The sequence below is a fragment of the Lichenostomus cassidix genome, chromosome 23 (genome assembly GCF_008360975.1).
Source record: "Lichenostomus cassidix isolate B80296 chromosome 23, HeHo_3.0, whole genome shotgun sequence".
Classification (NCBI taxonomy): Eukaryota; Metazoa; Chordata; class Aves; order Passeriformes; family Meliphagidae; genus Lichenostomus; species Lichenostomus cassidix.
In genome coordinates this window covers 1,712,960-1,731,386 of record NC_139503.1, presented here as the reverse complement: position 1 = coordinate 1,731,386, position 18,427 = coordinate 1,712,960, and the positions used below count along the sequence as shown (strand labels likewise).

Below are 18,427 nucleotides of genomic sequence, written 5' to 3'. Positions count from 1 at the left end.
GCCCTCCCACGTGACCACCGCGCGCGCTCCCGTCCCCGCCCCCTCGCCCCTCTCCGATTGGCCGGCGCCTCCCGGCGGCGGGCGCCGATTGGCCGGCGTTGGCGCGCGAAGGGGTGCGCGGCGCCGGGAGCCGCACGCAGCGGGGGCAGGAAACAATAGACGGAGCCGCGGCCGGAGGGGTCGGAGCAGCGAGCGCAGGAACCGCCCGCCCGCCTCGCCCAGCCCGCCCCGCCTCGCGCCCCGCGGCCGCCGCGCTCCCCCCCGCCCCGCCATGGCGGACAAGGAAGGTAAAGGCTCCCGTATGGGCGGCGCGGCCTTCGCCGTGAGGCGCGGGTGTTCCCCCCCCGCTCCCCGTGACGGCGTGAGGGGAGCGGGGCGGTGCCGCCAGGGGGCGCGCGGGGCGGGGCCTGAGGGCTCCCCGGCCATGGCCGCCGGTGGCTGCTGGCGCCCGGGGAGAGCGGCCCGGCCCGGGGTCCTCTGCCCGCCCGCTGCGCCCCGAGGAGGGGTTTGTGAGCCCCGGTGGGCCGGGAGGGCCGGGCCGTGCCCCGCGAGGGGAGCGGGGGGGACAAAGAAGTGTTAACTGCCGCTGCCGCGAGCCCTGAGGGTGCCCCGGTTCTGCGGGCTGCCCCCGGCTCATGGGTGAGCTCCCGATCCGCGGGGCTGCTCCCCTTCCGCGGGCGAGCTCCGGTTCCTTTGGGGTGCCTCCGGTTCCCCATTGGTGTCCCCGTTCCGCGTTGAGCTCCCCCAGGTCTCCCCACCGCCCTCTCTGCAGCAGAGGCTGTTGGCAGATGGGCTGAGAAGGTGTGTGAGAGCCACAAGGCAGCCAGAAGGAGCCTTGGAAAACTGGATTTTGGGAACGAGTAGTTCAAGGCTGCAGCCAGACCGGTCTGTTTAACAGCAGTTGCTGGATCTCTTGCGTTTAAACATTGTTACAAGTGTGGGTTTTGTCTCCCTGTGCACTAAGTTTCAGAACTTTATTGTGCTAGGATAACAACGTTCTTTATCAAGTCATCCCAGAATGGGTTTGGCTGGAAGGGAACTTAAAACTCATCCCATTCCACCCTCTGCTATGACAGGGACACCTTCCATTATTCCAGGTTGACCCAAGACCTGTCCACCCTGGCCTTGGACACTTCCAGGGATGAAATTTGGCATAGTTAATATTAATTACCAGCCATATATTAAAAAAAAAAAAAAAAAGGGATTAGCATGTGCAACAGGGAATTTTTAACCATTAACCAACTACTCCAATGGAGCATCTAACAGCAAACCGAAGTGTGATTGATGTAGCTTACTGATCAGTTGCCTGCTGACAGTGCTGTGTGTCTGCAAATACTTCTACAAATAATTAATTGTATGTATTTTTCTAAAACCCCACTTCAGCAGCCTTTGATGATGCGGTGGAAGAACGTGTGATCAACGAGGAATATAAAATATGGAAAAAGAACACCCCCTTCTTGTATGATTTGGTGATGACCCATGCCCTGGAGTGGCCCAGCTTGACTGCTCAGTGGCTTCCTGATGTCACAAGGTAAAGAGATCCTTTTGCTCTCTTTTGAAAGCAGAATAAACAGCAAATCCAGGAATGTGCTGAGAGGCTTTTGGGTTGATATCACGGAATCCCCAACTGGTTTGGGTGGGAAGGGACCTTCAATTGGCAAGGTGTCACCTCTCTGCCATGGCCAGGGACACCTTGCACTATCCCAGGTTGCTCCAAGCTCCATCCAACCTGGCCTTGGACACTTCCAGGGATCCAGGGGCAGCCACAGCTTCTCTGGGAATTCTATTCCAGGTCCTCACAGGGAAGAGATTTTCTGATCCCTCTTTTGTTTCTCTTCCCCCTGCAGACCTGAAGGCAAAGATTTCAGCATCCACAGGTTAGTGCTGGGCACCCACACCTCAGATGAACAAAACCACCTGGTGATCGCCAGCGTGCAGCTGCCCAACGATGATGCACAGTTTGATGCTTCCCACTATGACAGTGAGAAAGGAGGTAAGAGCCCTAAGAATGGGATTTAAACCGATTTTTCCCTTCCCTGCATGAAATTTGTCTTTTCTGGACGTTCAGAGTGCAGATTTTGCTTCCAAATTAATTCGTTTCTAAGTGGTGTCTCCTTAATAGGCAAATAATCTGTTTCTTGAATGTCTTAATAATCTAAGGATGGAAACAGAAAGAGGTGGGTTAATTGCAAAAATATTTATGTGGGAGAAAGCCTCCTCCTTCCCTGTTTCTCAGGAACTGATACTGAACTCCATGCAGTGCTTTTTATTAAAATTTTTATTACCACATTTGCACTAGGTAAAGTCACTCATGTAAAGAATATTTTTATTTCAGAGTGTAACATTTTAAATATTGTTCATTTGCCTGTGAGTTCTGCTGCCTGATTGCTGCTCCAGCCCCTCTGGGGTGACAGATTGTGTTTTATTCAGTGAATCAGACTTGAAATTGATGCTTTTGTAACCTTTGTGGCTGTCACAACTTAGCCATTTCTCCTGTTTGCTTGGCTGAATCAATCTTTCCACCTGGTGAAAGTCCTTAATGATCCAATGTTTGCTCTTCTTTTTACAGGAAGTCTGGATTGTGCAAGACAATTTTGATCTTTGGGCTTCTTAAAGTTATTTATGAGCATGGGGTTGTTTAATAAATACATGTTTCTGTTCTATTTCAGTATTTCTCAGAAATACTCTAATTTAAAAACAATCCAAACCCCATTCTTTCTGCCAAAATTGTGCAGTTTTATGAATTACTGAGTTACTTTATGTATAAAGATAAGGGAACTTTAGTAAGTTGTATCACAGTTGTATCACAAAATTGCAACTTGTTTTTACCACAACTTTGTCTATTCTAGTTGCTTGGCAGCAAACCTTTGTGCCTGGTTCTGAAACTTCTTCTTCACAACTCCTGCATTCTTATTCCTAGAATTTGGAGGCTTTGGCTCAGTAAGTGGAAAAATTGAGATTGAGATCAAGATAAACCACGAGGGAGAGGTGAACAGAGCCCGTTACATGCCCCAGAACCCCTGCATCATCGCCACCAAGACTCCCTCCAGCGATGTCCTTGTCTTTGATTACACCAAACACCCTTCCAAACCAGGTCTGTGCTTCACAGAGCAGCCAGCTCATCCCCTAAGGCTGAAAAAGAGGTTAAGAAATGGTGTGGATTGCCCCTCATTTTGGATTTTTTAGGGCCAAGTGGGTGTTTGTGTAAGAGGTTATTTTGTATGAATTTTAAACACATGTATCCAAATGTATCCAAGGGAGAAACATTTCCCTGCACCGTGTCTGCTTGTTTTGTCACCTCAATATGTCTGCTGGTATTTGAGGTGGTAAAAGGAGGTTTTTTTGGAAGCTGTGATTGATTTGATTGGTAGCTGAGCTATTCCTGTAAATGTATTAACAGTCATTTACCTATGAACTCATCCAGATCAAATAGATTAACTCATTTTGCCACTTGTGGGGAGGATCAGAAGTGCTTTCCTCATTTCGAAAGTGCAGTTGGAGATGAAAAATTCTCACCTTGCCTCATTCCAGATCCTTCTGGAGAGTGCAACCCAGACCTACGTCTCCGTGGGCACCAGAAGGAGGGTTATGGGCTGTCCTGGAACCCAAACCTCAGCGGGCATTTGCTGAGTGCTTCTGATGATCATGTGAGTACTTGGAGCTGAACCTGCACTTGGTGTGCCTTGGGAACAACAAAAACACCCTGGGTTTGAGTGGGAGGAAGTAAAAAGAGTGGTTAAAGGTGTGACTTTTAAATTTTTTGTTTTAAAGACCATTTGCTTGTGGGATATCAGTGCTGTTCCCAAAGAAGGCAAAGTGGTGGATGCCAAGACCATCTTCACAGGCCACACAGCAGTGGTGGAAGATGTCTCCTGGCACCTTCTCCATGAATCCCTTTTTGGATCTGTTGCTGATGATCAGAAGCTCATGATGTAAGTGGGCAAACCCCTTCTGCTCCTCAAGATTTCTCACCTCCTTCTGCCCCTCAAGATTTCTCATCTCCTTCTGCCCCATAAGATTTCTCATCTCCATAATAATGGAGAATTTCTCCCTCAGGGAAATGGGATCCAAACCTTGGTTCTAATTCCATGTTTTCCCTTCCCAGCTGGGACACTCGGTCAAACAACACCTCCAAACCCAGTCATTCCGTGGATGCTCACACAGCTGAAGTAAACTGCCTTTCCTTCAACCCCTACAGTGAGTTTATCCTGGCCACAGGATCAGCTGATAAGGTACTTCTGCTTTGATTTTGGAACATCCTTGCTCAGTTTCTGGGATGGATGTACATGTTGATTACTTCAACAAAATAATATTAATTTTTTTTTTCCTAGACTGTTGCTCTATGGGACTTGAGGAACCTAAAACTGAAGCTGCACTCCTTTGAGTCACATAAAGATGAAATATTTCAGGTATAAAAGAAGTCTTTTATCTTTTAGGCTCATAAACTTCTACTCAGCAATCTGGAAATTTCTAATTTTTCCACAATGTTTTTGCATTTAAAAACTCCTTTTATCTGCTTATACTTTTTTGGGTGTTGTTGTTGTGGAGCTGCAGAGCTCCAGTACAGAAAGAATGTCCAGAAAGGGACCAGAGAAATGCTCTGGAGCTTTAACCACAGCAGAAGGATGAAATGGTAGCAGGGCAGAGTCCATTAAATTATTCATGGCAGCAGATTGAAGCAGGAGGTGCAGGGAAATGGCTGCAATGTTTCCACCTCCTCAGCCTGGTCTTACAGGAAGGTTTAACAGCCCCTGACAACAGATAATTGCTGATTTTCCTGCTGTAAATAGAGAATGTTCACATCATGGGCAGCACCTGCTTAGCAGATTAAATATTTCCATCTCCAACTCGTGCCTTAATCAGAGGAAAAATATGTAGAGTTTTTTTTTTTTTTTTGGTGGAAGGATTATCAGTTCAGACTGTGTTATGTCTAAATAAAATTACAGAACCCTGAAAAGCCACGTTAGTGTGCAGAATTCTGTGTTCTTTCCTAATCCTGTGATCCTATTAAGTGGTGTGTTCTGGAGAGCTTTATCTCCAGCAGAAGGAGTAAATGTGAGCTTTTGGGCCAGTTAAGCTTAATTACAGTGATTTCTTTTCATGTGAGAACTGTGCCTACTGCTGAAGGAATCCGTGGGTTCTGTTTGTGCAATCCTTATTAAGATAAGGAGCAGCCAATACCCTTGGGAGCTGTTTGCACTTGGAAACACGTGGGCTTTGTTAGGGGAAAGGTTCCAGGTGGCACCTTTTTGGTGAAACGTCTTTTTTTTTGTGTGAATAGTCACAAATTTCTTCCTGTGATGAATGTTATTTATGCATATTTTATGTTGTTACCGGTTTGAATTCTTGTAGAACCCTCAGGGTGCAAAATGAAGTGGTGATTTTTGGGAATGTCCTGTTACAGCTTCTCAAAAATCACTTTTAAATTTATCCTTGCCTTCAGGTTCAGTGGTCTCCCCATAATGAAACCATCCTGGCCTCCAGTGGCACAGACCGCAGGCTAAATGTTTGGGACTTGAGGTAAATCCCAAATTATTCAGGCTTTCCCCACAAAATATTATTGATTAATTGCATCACACCTCAAAACACCAAACCAACCCTTTTTTTTGCAGTAAAATTGGAGAGGAGCAATCCCCTGAAGATGCTGAGGATGGTCCCCCAGAGCTGTTGGTGAGTCTTCTCAGCCCCATTCAATATTTTAACTTATTGCTCACCTCTGCAATGCAAATTTCAAACCATTCCCCTGTTTGTTTCCCCAATCCTAGTTTATCCATGGTGGTCATACTGCAAAGATCTCTGATTTCTCCTGGAATCCCAATGAGCCTTGGGTCATTTGTTCTGTATCAGAAGATAATATCATGCAAGTCTGGCAAATGGTGAGTTGTTTGGGAAGGTGCAGGAAATGCCAGGTGGGAGATGGTGTTGAAAACCTGGATTTCAGCATTCCTGCTTTCATTTACAGCCCTCAGAATTACTCAGTTTGTAGCACTGCTGAAATCTCAAAGGGACAGTGAAATCCCCTTTAGCTTTGGCTAGAACAATGGTTTCCAAATACTCAGGACATGTTTTGTGTTTATAAAAAAAAAAAAACAAAGAGGAAGTACTGGTTCAGAAAGAATTTTTTGAATGAAAACAGTGTGTGAGAACCAGCAATGAAATTGAGGTTTCTGTAGTTGTTAAAGAATATTTGAGATTTCATTCTCCAAAGATGAAAAGAGTGCTGGTGAACAGGAACAGTTTGCTGGCTCTACATTCCCAGCTGTTGAAGGTTTTGGAAAACAATCTTGACCTTTGACAAGACCATTTTCCTATTTTTTTTTGTTTATCTCTAAATTTTGTTCTTGGCAGCTGTCTGTGTAGTTCTTTTAGAAAGTGCTGCTGAGTAGAGGATCTACAAAATAAATACTTCAAACACTTTTTTTAAGGCTTGCAGTGGACTCTCCTTTAGCAGATTCCTATTTCCAGACCAATTAGGAATTTTTTTGAGACCAGGCTTTTATGGAGAAGGTTTTTTGTGTTGCTGCTTTACATGTTAATGGGATTGGGGATGAAGTGATCCATATCTGCAAATAAAAAATAAACTACCAGAACTTTCTGAGGTGTTCTGGCAGTTGGAATTCTGTCCAAAAGGGTGGGAAATGCTCCCTCAGTCCCTCCATCCCTGTCTTGCAGGCAGAGAACATCTACAACGATGAAGATCCCGAAGGAAGTGTGGATCCAGAAGGTCAAGGATCCTAGATGGCAACCTCTCCCTGTTTTTAGTCTTTCTCCTTCTCTCCCCTCTCAGCCCTGATATTGACTTAACACTGGTTTTGAGACACACGTAGGCTTTGTGTTCAGCCATCCTCCTCTAGATCCCATCCCAGGCTTTTCCACCCAGACACTGAGAATTCCCCACCCCAAAAAAAAGGGCTCAGCCCCCTCAGCCAGCTCCCTGCTGTGCCTCCTTGGCCAGAATTCCTACAGCAACCTGCGTTGGTCTGCCTGTCCTATTTTAACTGCCTTCATCACAGAGCAAGCTTAGGCTTGGGGGGTTTTTTTTCCCTGTCTTTTGCTTGCTCCAGCCACAGGCTTTTGCCTAATTTAAACAAAAAGTTAAATTGGCAGAGCTGCCCGAGTGGGCTTGAGCCAACAGAGATGATCCAAGTGTTAATCCCCTGACAGCTCAGAAATGGTGTGGAAGGTCTTGTCCTCCTCAGTGCAACTCAGAAGCCTTGGAATTCCTTTAGTTATCTGTACCTTGTGGCTTTTTCCGCCTTTGCAGATACAAGACTTGCAAGTTCTGACTTGAACTGAAATTTCTCTTCTTTTTTTGTCTCTCCTGCTAATTCTGGGTTTTTCATTCCTTCCTTCCTTTCCCTTTCCCTCCCTCCTGCTGGGCGCCAGCGGTTTGGATTCGTTAGCTATTCCTGCAGAGCCTCCTTCACCTCCCACCTTTTTTGCTCTATTGTGTGTTTCTTGAGCTGTGTTTTCACATAATGTTTCTTTCCTTTCTGTGAAATGGTTTTTTTAAAACTTGGGGGAGCCCTCAAGTTGTAAAAGGTGTTTGTTTGTACCAACGGATGACCCCGGTGCCCTCAACAGCCTTGGCAGCTGGTGGAAAACAAAAAAAAAAAAGTGGATGAACTACTTTTTTTAGGAGTTAATCCTTGACCACAAGGTCCTGCACGTCTTCCACTCGGGTGTCCAGTGCCACCAGCAGCCTCTTACTCTCCATCTCCTCATGACTAATTGCGTGTAAGTCCTTCAGTTGGAATAAAGTTTTTCTACGTAAACGCTGCCAAGTTTGGGGAGTTTTGTGCTGTTTCTGCATTTACTGCTTTGTTAAGGGTGTTCACCTGTTCAGGGAGCTGAATGTGGTCTCTGCCTGTGTGTGTCCATGAGGCTGGATGCTGGTAGAGATATTTTTTTAATTTTTAGGACGTTAAAATAGGTATTTATCTCATTTCTGCTGCTTTGTGAAATAAATCAATGAGCACTTAAACCCCCAAGCAGCCACCAAAGCACCAAAGTTCTTCCCCTCAAGCCCTGCTGCTGTCTGCATTTTAACTTTGCCTTTAGCCCTTGCCAAAATTGTTTTTTGTTACTCTCCAGCATGAATTTGATACAAACTTGGGCTTTTGAGACGCAGCCCTGAGAATGAAAAGGCTCCTTAAACTCTGACCTTTTATTTTCAGTGTGAGACTCGATATAAAGTGGAAACCTCTTCCCCACCACCTCGTTTCTGTGGAGCACAACCCAGTACAGCAGAGACCCTTGAAATACAAAAGAAAATCCTCTTCAAAGGAGAAAGCTTCTCTTGCATGTAAACTTTGAAAAGTCAACCCTCCCCTGCACCAGCCAGAACTTTCTGTGCTGGTTTAAACCATCTGAAATAAGATAACGTTTTCCCAAACACAGCAAAACATAAATCAGTTTTTCCCTCTTCCATATCCATTGTTCAGTGCAAAGATTGTTTTCTCCTCTGGGGAAAAGCAGTTTTACTACATGAGCAACAGCAGCACCTCAGGAATACCCAGGGAAAGCATTGTCCAATATTCCCAACTCCAGGCAGCTGCTGGCATCAGGCAGGATAAAGCAGCAAGAGGAGACATCCCTTGTAGATCCTCTGACCAGTGGTTTGTTTTGTTTTTTTGCTACAAAGAGGAGAATTCCATGGTTCTAACAGTCCTGCTCTGCTTTTTCCTCCGATTTGCAGAGGTGTCCGTAGATTTCCAAGCAGCTCCTGTAAGGGTAGAAAGGAAATTTAGGCTATGGAATATTTGCATAAATGCTCTGGCTGGAGAAAAAAAGGGAAGGGGGAAATGCTATTTTTGGGAAAAGTTCTTTCTTGTCACGGTATGGGAGAAAAAGGAATTGGGAAACACTTCAAGAGGTTCAGTCCATGGCCTTGAGAGTGTGTGGGCCCAGCCCAGCTCCTGCAGAGCCCTTGGCAAAGAGGATTTAACAGAAGGGAATGTCATTTTTGGTGGGAGCTGCTGGAAAAGGCAGCTCAGAGCTGCACTGAACTCTCAGGTCCCTGGAGCAAATGTGAAACCTCATTTAAAGATGTCATTTCCAGCGCTGGCAATTTGTAGATTCCAGGAGCTGAGAGACTCCACTTGGAATTAAACATTGGTCTGGGATTTAGGAGGAGCCCAGGCAGCAAGGACAGGGTGGTGTTGGGATCTGGGCTGAATCCTAAATGCAGTTTGTCCTGTTGGGAATGGCTGGTGACAACCCAGGCTGAGAGAGCTCCTCCCTGTGCTTGGATTAAACAGCTTTGGGGTAGGGAATATTCTCCTGTGGTGTGTTTTAGGTGGAGAAGGGGAAAAAGGAATGCTAAAGGAGCAGTGAGACTACAGAAAAGGGTTAAGAGTGTGACCAGCTGAGACTGAAGTAACAGCAGCTCCAGGTTGGGTGAGTAAAACAATCCACAAACTCATGTATGTTTTCTGGAGATTTAGGAATTCACGTGCAGTGAAGACCTGAGTGAAACCAGAAGGCAATTCCAGCATCCACAGCTTCCAAAGCTAAACCTCAGCTAAGGAAACCACCACTTCAGTAGCCACACCTGCCCCTTGGGTAGCCACCCCACTCTGTGTGCAGCAATTTCCATCAAATCCCTCTTTGCTGTTGGACACAGGGTTTGGAACTCCTGTTGTGCTGCCCTTGGTCACACACTGGGGACCAGGAGGACAAGCCTGAGGTGTCCCACAGCAGTGTGACCTCACCCTGGACTCTTCCCCACCATCCTCTTCCTCCTCTGCCCCGCAGGGAGGAGACCCAGACGCACTTGTAGATGGAGAGCTCCCGGTGGAGGCTGGTCCTGAGCTCCTCCAGCTCCTGGTTCTTGCGCTGCTGGAGCTGCACTCCGTTTTTCAGCTCCTTCAGCCTGTCCTCCAGCTCCTCCACCTGCTCCTGGGGGGGAAAAAACGAGTAGATTAGCTGAGGGAGGAAGATGCCTGTGCTCCTCTGCTGCCCTGATTCTCCCCAGGAATCTCCCTGTGGATGGTGCTGGTCTGGACAAGCACAGCCAGGCTGCTCCTGCCCAACTACCTTCTCTAAAAACCTCTGCAAAAAAAGCTTTGTTTTCATACAAAGGTGGGAATTCGGGCTGGGCTGTATTTTGTCCTTAGGCTTCTCCTGGCTGCTCAGTGTTGTCCCCTAAATGACTCAGTGTGTGTTTTGAGAAGCTGCCAGAGCTGTATAAACCCGTGAGACAGGAGGAGATAAATGAGGAATTTGGGCAAAGGAAAATGTGGAGGCACACAGGGGTCTGAGGAACCCCAAAAATCCATGGATGCTGGTGATTCTGGTCCCCATCCCAGCAGGGAGGAGCTGTGATGGAAGGGGAATGGCAGCTTCCAGAAACTGCTGGGAGGAGGCAGCGACTGCGAGCCGAGAACAGAGAGTGTTGAAAGGGGGGAGATTAATTGTGGAGCCTCTTTGCCAAATGTGCTCTTGGAGATATTGAATTGCCTTGTCCCTCAGGCCGAGGGGATGCCTGGCCTGGCCAGAAATAACCTCCCTGGAGGCAGCCTGGCCCCTGAGCTGTGGGCAGAGGGGTGAGACCCTTCCTGGCAGTCGGAGGGGCAGAATCTGCCCCAGCAGGAGAAGGGTTTGGAAAGAAAATCCACCTTCATTTAAAAGTGACTTTTCCAAGTGTCTTGGCTCAGTCCTGTGCTGGAGGAGCTGTGGGAAATGTGTGATGCTTGTGCTGAGCAGCATCACTGAGCTTTGGGAAGGAAATCCCCATCCCTGGGGCCATTTTTGAGGGGCAGGACAAAACCAAGAGAGAATATATTCAGGAGAAACCTATTTTCCAAACTGGGTGAAGCCCCAAACTTTCCCACTGCACCTCTGGCTTTGCCTTGTGCCCATGGGCTGCTGTTTTACCTGGCTTGTGCTAGGGTGGGGGATAATTTTAATTCCAACAAGCAGGAGATTTTCCCCATCCTCCCCCTCCTCATCCACCCCACTCCTTCCCTTGGCCCTACAAGCAGATCCTGCAGCATCCACATTCCCCTGGATGCAAAGAACAACTCCCACTCTCAAAACAGGACGCAGTGGTGCCCTTTTGGGACACATACCCTGTATTGCCCGACCTCCTCATCCCTCTTCTGCTTGACCAGCACGATCTGCTCCTCCAGGCTGCGGTTCTGCAGCCGCAGCCGGCTGGCCTCGCCCTGCAAGGGCCTCAGGGCTTCCTTCATGCCCTGGATCTCTCCTTGCATCTCCTGCAGCGCCTTGGCCCCAGCCTCACGCCTCTCCAGCAGCCTCAGCAGCTGCGGCTCGTAGTGCTCCTCCAGCCCCCGCCGGCTCTCGGCCACGAAGCTCTCGAATTCCATGGAGAGCCGGCGGCTTTCCTGCAGGTACAGGTTGTCCTGCCGGCACGGCGGAGCCTCCAGGCGCTGCCTCAGGACTTCCTTCTCCTTCTCGCAGGTCTCCTTCAGCTGGGACAGTTCCCCGGAGAGCTGCCCCGCCTGGCTCTCCAGCTCGCCCTGGTAGGCGGCGTGCTGGGAGAGGTCGTGCCGGCGGCTCTCCAGCTGGTACTGGCAGGCCACGCATTCCTTGGTCACCTTGAAGAGCTTCTGCTTGATCTGCCGGATCTCATCCCGCAGGTTGTCCCTCTCCAGCTCCACCTTGGCCAGCAGCCTGCAGGCGGCCTGGATCTCCTCGTGGGCATGGCGGATCTCCTGCAGCGCCGGCTCGCGCAGCTGGGCCAGCTCGGCGATCAGGCTGTCCCTCTCCCGCTCCAGCTGCTCCACGATCTCGATGCACTCTTGGAAATAATTCCCCAGCTCCTCCAGGGTCAGGCATTGGTGCTCGGTGGTGTCAGCACCCAGAGGGCTGCCTGCTCCCTCTGCGTCCATGTCCAGCGGGATTCCTGCCCCGTCTGGGTTTTCTGGGATGCCTGCCCTGTCTGTGTCCATGTCCAGTGGGATTCCTGCTCCATCTGCGTCCTCATCCGGTGGGATTCCTGTCCCACCCGCATCCACACCTGCTGGGATCTCTGTCCCACTTGCATCCACATCCAGTGGAATCTCTACTCCATCTGCATCCATGTCCAGCAGGATTCCTGTCCTGGCTGCATCCACGTCCAGCGGGATCGCTGCCCTGTCCACGTCCAGCGGAATTCCTGCTCCACCTGCGTCCACATCCAGCGGGATCCCAGCCCTGGCTCCATCCTCATCCAGCTGGGTCCCTGGAGTGTTTATCTCCAAGGAAGGATCTCCCTGGCTGGAGTCTGGGCTGCCCCTGTGCAGGGGTTTAGATCCATTCCCCACCGGATCCGATGGGGTCTGTGGACATTCCGGGGGCAGAGCAGCTCCTTCAGGTGCTCCCTGTGGGGCTGGGGGTGCTCTGGCTTCATCCAGCTGTAGCTCTGGGGGGAGCTCGGGCTGTGCCATCAGGTCCCTGGAAAGGAGAGGGGATGTGAACTGGAGCAATGAGTGTAACAGGTCTCAGCCTTTCCTCCCCACCCTGTGAGACCCCCGAGCCTGGTGGGTCCTGTGGTGGCCTGGCCGCTGTGACAGTCCCCGTGTCACCCACAGGGCAGGGCTGGGCTCAAACCTCTGGTGGCACCTTGGGCCCAGACTGTCCAAAATCAGGAAACAAACCCCTCTTAAAGCTAATTCCTGGGTAATTCCCTGACATCCACGGCAGAGGAGTGAGGCATGCAAACCCAGACCCCAAACCCAAGAGCTGCTCCAGTGCCAACCTGTCCCGGCCAATCTCCCCAGCGGCACCGATGTGAGCACTCCCTGGAAAACTCGCCGCGATTTTAGCAGCGTGGCATAACCTCACGGCAAGGGAATGCGCTGCTGGAAGCCCGGGCAGGCTCCGGGATGGCTGAGATGAAGGAAACCCCACACGCAGAGCCCCGGGCGAGCGGCAGCGGCTGCAGCAGGAGCTCCGCGCTTTGCAGAGTCATCGATCCCTCATTGTCCCCAGGCGCGGCACCTGCAGCTGCCACCACCGAATGCTCGCTCTCCCATCCTCCCGGCTGCTATTTGGGGTAGGATGGAGAGAACAACGCTCGGGGACGAGCAGAGGCTTTTCCTGCTGCTGCCAGGAGCCGGTGGGATCGGTGGGAGGATGCCCTCACCTCTCGGCCACGCCGCTGAGCTCATGTCTAGTCATTCCCTGAGGAATGAGCGCAGGCTGGCACTCACAGGCAGCCCTGGGCTCGGAGCAACGGCTTTGAGCAAAGAACTGATTTTCACCGATACTTTCTCTCCTAATAAGGCAGTTTTCGGCACTGATGACACATCGCAGCCTCGGACTGCACGGCCGGCGGCTGGAGAGGGGGCAGCGAGTGGAAAGGTGGGAAAAGGGCTCCTCTGCCCGGTTTTTCCTTGCCCTCCCCGCTGCCAGCGCTTGTTTTTCAAAGTTCTTGGATCTGCTTTGCATGGGCAGGACGGGAGGGGAGGGCGCCGTGCTGCCTTTCCAGCCGGGATTTGGGGCTCGCTGCCACCCACCACCCCTCATCCCAGAGCCCCCCAGAACTCCTGGTACCCCAGAGAGACCACTCCCCAAATTCCCGATCATTCCTGAGGGTCCGGGAATGCTGAACCTCAATCCCCCCACCCCATCCCTGCACCCCAGGCTTTGGCAGCCCCTTCACCTGCCCCACGCCCCCCACCTTGCCGAGGATCCCTCACCCCCGGGACCCCCGGAGGCTTCCAAACCTTCCCTGCCCTGCCGGGTGGGCTCTTACCTTCCTCCCCCGGAGCCCAGCGCCGCCGGCTCTGCACTGCACATGGGCTTAGCATGGGGCGGAGAGGGGTTATTAATAAACAGGGCTGGAAATCAGACTCCGCCGAGCAGCCGCTTCCCCCGGCCACCGCCTGCAGTGCCAGCTGCGGGCGCTGCCTTCCTCCGCCCCGGGGAGGAGGAGGAGGAGGAGGAGGAGGGCGGGGAAGGCCTGGCTGTCTGCATCCCTGGCAGAGGCAGCCGCTGCAGCCAGCTCGCATCCCTGGGGAGCAGCCCGAGCAGCCCCCATGCCGCTCCGGCTGTTCCCACCCCTGATTTATGGGACAGGTTTGTTTGGTGGAACCTCCCAGACGCTCCTTCCCGCCCCACTGGCGGCTCCTTCCCTGGATCCGCAGGTCTCTGTCCCGCCGGGGTGCTGCTCAGGGCTGGGGTGGGGATAATGGGGTGCCCTGGGATGGTGCAGTGGGGGTTTGGTTGTGGTGGAAGGGGAAATGCCAGAGGATGCAGCTCGGGGTCCCTGAATGGCCTCATCCCGAGCATGGGATGGGATTTGTGAAGGTGCTGGTAGCACAGTGCTGCACTCCGGGGTGTTGGTTATGGATGTATTAATTACCAATATCTCGGGGTTTTTTACATACCCCAGGCTGGCCCCACAAACACCCCAGTCATGGCACAGCACAGCCTCAGCTTCCTCTTCCGCCCATAACCGATCCCTGCCACCCTTTTCCCTCTGGTTTGGGGATGGAGAAGGTGGCATTTCCCTCTGGTCACACTCCTGGGTGTCCAACAGCGACACTGCCCTCACCCTCTTGGCTCCCCACCTCTGCCCACTCACCAGCTCTGCTCTCCCACGGTGCCCATCCCCATCCTCCCCACTCCGTGCATCCTAAATCCACATTTTGTCCATCATATCACCAACAAACATTTATATAAAATACCCATTTAGGATCTATATTGCCATGTTGGCATAGGTGCATCATCCTGGGGTCACCATCTGGCCTGGCCACCCCTCCTGGTGTTGTCCCCAAGCCTACCTCGGGCTGCTCCCGCTCCTGCCGAGCTCAGGAAGTCGGCGCTGCCCTCTCAGGAAGTCTCCAGCTTACGTGCCCCAAAACCACCCAGCAGCCCACACCCCAGCCTGCGACATCGCCCAGTGCCACCCTGTCACCGTCACTGTCACCTTGCCCATGGCTCGCTGGCCACGGGGCCGCAGAAATCAAGTTTAAAATAACAGCTCTCGTCCATCCTTCGGGAACAGAGCTTTAAAAGGAAAAGGGAGATTTGAGTGGGTTTTTTTTTTCTCTTTTTTTGGATCCTGTTCCTTTTTTCAGCCCGGCACACCTTCTTTTTCTCTCTCTTTTTTTCCATGAAGCGCCTCTATTTTTGACTCAATCGGAGAGGAATGCTGTTAATTCGCACAAGTTGGGTGTATAAATATCTATCTGGAGATGGATCTGCCAAGGAGAGAAACCTGCGGATCACACGAGCTGCGTCCAACAAGCCTTGTAGGGCCTGGAGGGGACAATGACAACAGCACTGCCGAGCCCTGGGTTTATCTAATGAGCTGCCAAGGGCAGGGTGGGGAGCGCTCAGCTGTTCCCTGCTCCGTAAGCGGATACCCCTGCCCAGGCCCCGGCCCGGGGATGTTTTGTGGATATAACCAGGCAACAGGCGGCTCCGGTGTCCCCGGTGTGCCCGGCAGAGCCCCGCCGGCCGCGGGCACCAGCTGAGACCGGGCAGTGCAGGGAGACACCGCCGGCAGCCAGCAGCGTGGACTTTGCTCCGGTAAACAGAGCTGGAGGAGTTATCGGCGCTGCCAGAGGCGAGAAAAAAAGGCAGGAGAGAGTTTGAGAGACGGAGAGTTTGAGATCTGGCTCTCGGGATGAATGACAGCGGCTCCGGTCACCGCGCTGCCACCACGGCGTCCCCGGCGACTCCCGGGGGGTCGTGGGGAGCAAAGAGCGGCTGTGGGGCACTTCAGCTTTTCTCTGGTGACCTGGGGCTGTGTCTCCCTTCCCGCTGGACTTTTCCTTCCCGTCACGCACGACAGATCAGCCCCAAGGGCAGCAGCCAGCCGGCAGCGCGGCGTCGCCACCGTGGCACCACCGCCACCCCCCTGGCACTGCCACGGCGGCTCCGTCCCCGTGCTGTCCCCACACAATCTTTAGGGACAAACTGGAAGTAGCAGGGAAATCGGGGTGTGCTCATCCAGAGGCTCTGGCAGCGCCGTGGGGTGTCCAACCTGCCCGAATTCCAGGACGGATGGGATTTAGGAGCGGCGATCCCGGGCAGCGCTCGCTGTTTGCCGAGGGCGAGGGGGTCCGGCCGAGCCAGCCGTGCCAGATCCGGCCCCTCGAGGGTAGGAGCTGCAATCTGATCCCGGGGGAAAGTGTGATTCATCCTGGAGCTGGGAGAGCTTCCAGGGAAGGATCCTGGCTCGCTCCTGCCCTGCCCTGGTCCCTTTGTCCCCCTTGTCCCGGCCGGGTGAGGATCCCTGGATGGTTCCGCAGCAGCCGTGGCTGTGCGGGGATGGCACGGGGGGGATTCACCAGGGTTTGGGGGGCTGGATGCCGCTGGCTCCTTGAGAACAACCTGGTTTGCTTCACTTCCTGCCTCAGTTTCCCCAGCTGAGAGCTGCGGTGGCCCCTGGAGTGGGAGGGGAGGAGGAGGAGGAGTGGGGGAAGAGGAAGAACACAGAGTGAGCCTGTGTGCCCAGCTGGGGCAGGGATGAAAGGGGGAGTCCGACGGCGCCGTCTGTCCGGCAGGGACCTTGGGAGCTCCACGGGACCAGGGCCACACGGTGTCCTTGTGCCACACGGTGTCCTTGTGCCACACGGTGTCCTTGTGCCACACGGTGTCCTTGTGCCACACCGTGTCCCTGTGCCACACCGTGTCCTTGTGCCACACCGTGTCCCTGTGCCACACCGCGTCCTTGTGCCACACCGTGTCCCTGTGCCACACCGTGTCCTTGTGCCACACCGTGTCCTTGTGCCACACCGTGTCCCTGTGCCACACCGTGTCCTTCTGCCACACCGTGTCCCTGTGCCGCCGTGCCAGCAGCTCCCGCTTATCTGGCTGCTGGCTCCTGCTTTCCCTGCGGGGAGGGGAAAGAGGAAAACACCATTCCTGCTCCCGAAGGAGACACCAGCCCAGCCAGGGGATCAGAGCGGGGTTGAGTGAGGGTTCCAGCCGCAGGGATTCCTGGAATGTGTCCACTTCCACATCCCACTCCTTCAGCTTTATCTTTGCTCAGCCCAGACACTGGGATTAAACATCTGCCTGTCCTGGCAGCTCCCTTGGCACCCCGAGATGTCCCTGTGCCACCTCTGTCACCCGTGTCACCCGCGTCACACGCGGGGGGATTGGGATTTCACCCCCCACTCGCTGTCAGCCCCATCCCGCCTGTGCCAGGCCAGCTCATCCGACGTGTCTGTGACATCCCGAGGCTGTACTGACATTCCCACAGGCTTTTCCCTTCCAGCAAACGTTCGGGATGCTCGCTGAGGAGCAGGAGATGCCTCTCGAGGCCACCTGTCCCTGTCACCACAGACACGGGTGATGCTCCTGGGCTGTGACAGAGCTGTCCCTTCCGACCCGAGGGAGCTGGGAAGGGAACAACTGCTGCTATTTATCCATCCCATCTCCACGTGCCTGGAACCCGAGCTAGGAAATCAGCGCCTCCCTCTCCCCACCCCATTTGTGGTCTGAGCCACCCTTTAAAACCCCCATTTTCCCAACCGAGCTGATTTTCAGCACCACAACAAGCAGTCCTCGCATCCCAACGATCGCCAGCGGGGTCACCGCGGCCCAAGCTCCGCGCTGGCTTTTTCCATACCCTGGGGCGAGAACCAGCCAGCAGGAGCCCTGCGGAAGGGATTTGGGGCCAGCAGCTCCTACTCGGGGGGGAACAGGGGGGGAAGCGACACCCACGGGGCTCAAAGGGATGCGGGAGGACCTTGTCCCGGCCAGCTGAGCATGACGGAGGTATTAATGAGTAATGAGGGAGCAGCCTCGGCTCGGTGTGGCGGCCAGGGGACGGAAATGGGGGCAGGGGACAGATGGGCACAGCCCAGGGCAGCGGCTGCACCCTGGCACGAGCAGCAGCAGCTCCTGTGGCTGCTCCAGCACGTGATGCCACGGCTGGCAGTCGATTTTCGGCTTCCTCCCGTGCCCTTTTGGGTCTCACTTCCCAGGGATCAGGCACGAGGGGCTCTTGGACTGGGAATGTCATGGAGACAACCTCACCTTCCTCCTCCATCTTCCTCCTTCTATGACAAGAGCTCTCCTCACAGGATAATCTATACCCTCCCTCTCTCTCTCTCACTGTGATTATTTGGACAATGCTCCATAACTCTGTGCGAAAATGCTTTTCAAACTGGTTCTGCTGCCACATGAGGAAGATGAAAAATGGGATTTTTTTTTTTTTTTTTTTTTTTGGAGGCTAATGACTCGGAAGTCAGAGCCGGCCGGCAGCAGAAAGTCAACACAAACGCCCTAATTGGGGATTAGAGTCTCCTCAGCACAGTTCAGCTCGACGTGGGTCAGCAAAGCCTGGGGGAGCAGTGACATGCTCAGGAAAGGAATCAACCCCCTGGGATCACAGAGGGGCAGAGAGGTGCCAGGAAATTTCTGCCCAATTCCTTCAGCATTCATTTAGGTCTTGAGTTTGGGTTTGGAAGGGTGAAAGTGGGGAATGTGGGGCAGAGACAGGACAGCACAGAGGATCAGG

General features: G+C 52.8%; 2 protein-coding genes across 7 annotated transcripts; one reads left to right on the top strand and one right to left on the bottom strand.

The window, feature by feature from the left end:
* Nucleotides 1-112: 112 nt before the first annotated feature.
* RBBP4 (RB binding protein 4, chromatin remodeling factor) lies at nucleotides 113-7,784 on the top strand. 2 transcript variants are annotated; one of them, XM_085080920.1, is made up of 12 exons: nucleotides 113-287; nucleotides 1,387-1,531; nucleotides 1,848-1,993; nucleotides 2,921-3,094; nucleotides 3,532-3,647; nucleotides 3,772-3,932; nucleotides 4,106-4,232; nucleotides 4,332-4,409; nucleotides 5,444-5,520; nucleotides 5,613-5,670; nucleotides 5,766-5,876; nucleotides 6,673-7,784. In XM_085080920.1, the coding sequence occupies exons 1-12, from the start codon at nucleotides 272-274 to the stop codon at nucleotides 6,736-6,738; spliced, it is 1,275 nt and encodes a 424-aa protein (XP_084937046.1). In that variant the 5' UTR covers nucleotides 113-271; the 3' UTR covers nucleotides 6,739-7,784. The 2 variants fall into 2 exon arrangements, with proteins under 2 accessions (XP_084937046.1, XP_084937045.1); XM_085080919.1 differs by having other exon boundaries at nucleotides 1,384-1,531.
* Nucleotides 7,785-8,152: 368 nt separating this feature from the next.
* On the bottom strand, nucleotides 8,153-15,074 carry SYNC (syncoilin, intermediate filament protein). 5 transcript variants are annotated; one of them, XM_085080908.1, is made up of 5 exons: nucleotides 13,703-14,476; nucleotides 13,091-13,282; nucleotides 11,073-12,399; nucleotides 9,776-9,900; nucleotides 8,153-8,725 (listed from the first exon to the last, which is right to left on the bottom strand). In XM_085080908.1, the coding sequence occupies exons 1-5, from the start codon at nucleotides 13,744-13,746 to the stop codon at nucleotides 8,662-8,664; spliced, it is 1,752 nt and encodes a 583-aa protein (XP_084937034.1). In that variant the 5' UTR covers nucleotides 13,747-14,476; the 3' UTR covers nucleotides 8,153-8,661. The 5 variants fall into 5 exon arrangements, with proteins under 5 accessions (XP_084937034.1, XP_084937038.1, XP_084937036.1 ...); XM_085080912.1 differs by lacking the exon at nucleotides 13,703-14,476 and adding an exon at nucleotides 12,704-12,991 and having other exon boundaries at nucleotides 13,091-13,181; XM_085080910.1 differs by lacking the exons at nucleotides 13,091-13,282; nucleotides 13,703-14,476 and adding an exon at nucleotides 14,733-15,074.
* Nucleotides 15,075-18,427: the final 3,353 nt, after the last annotated feature.

Coding starts and splice junctions, on each gene's coding strand:
- SYNC (XM_085080908.1), bottom strand. CDS start 13,746: ATGTGCAGTGCAGAGCCGGCGGCGCTGGGCTCCGGGGGAGGAAG. Junction 13,283..13,702: donor CTGGGCTCCGGGGGAGGAAG/GTAAGAGCCCAC, acceptor CCCCCTCTCCAG/CCGCCGGCCGTGCAGTCCGA. Junction 12,400..13,090: donor CTCAGCGGCGTGGCCGAGAG/GTGAGGGCATCC, acceptor TCTCCTTTCCAG/GGACCTGATGGCACAGCCCG.
- RBBP4 (XM_085080919.1), top strand. Junction 1,532..1,847: donor TGGCTTCCTGATGTCACAAG/GTAAAGAGATCC, acceptor TTCCCCCTGCAG/ACCTGAAGGCAAAGATTTCA. Junction 4,410..5,443: donor ATAAAGATGAAATATTTCAG/GTATAAAAGAAG, acceptor CCTTGCCTTCAG/GTTCAGTGGTCTCCCCATAA.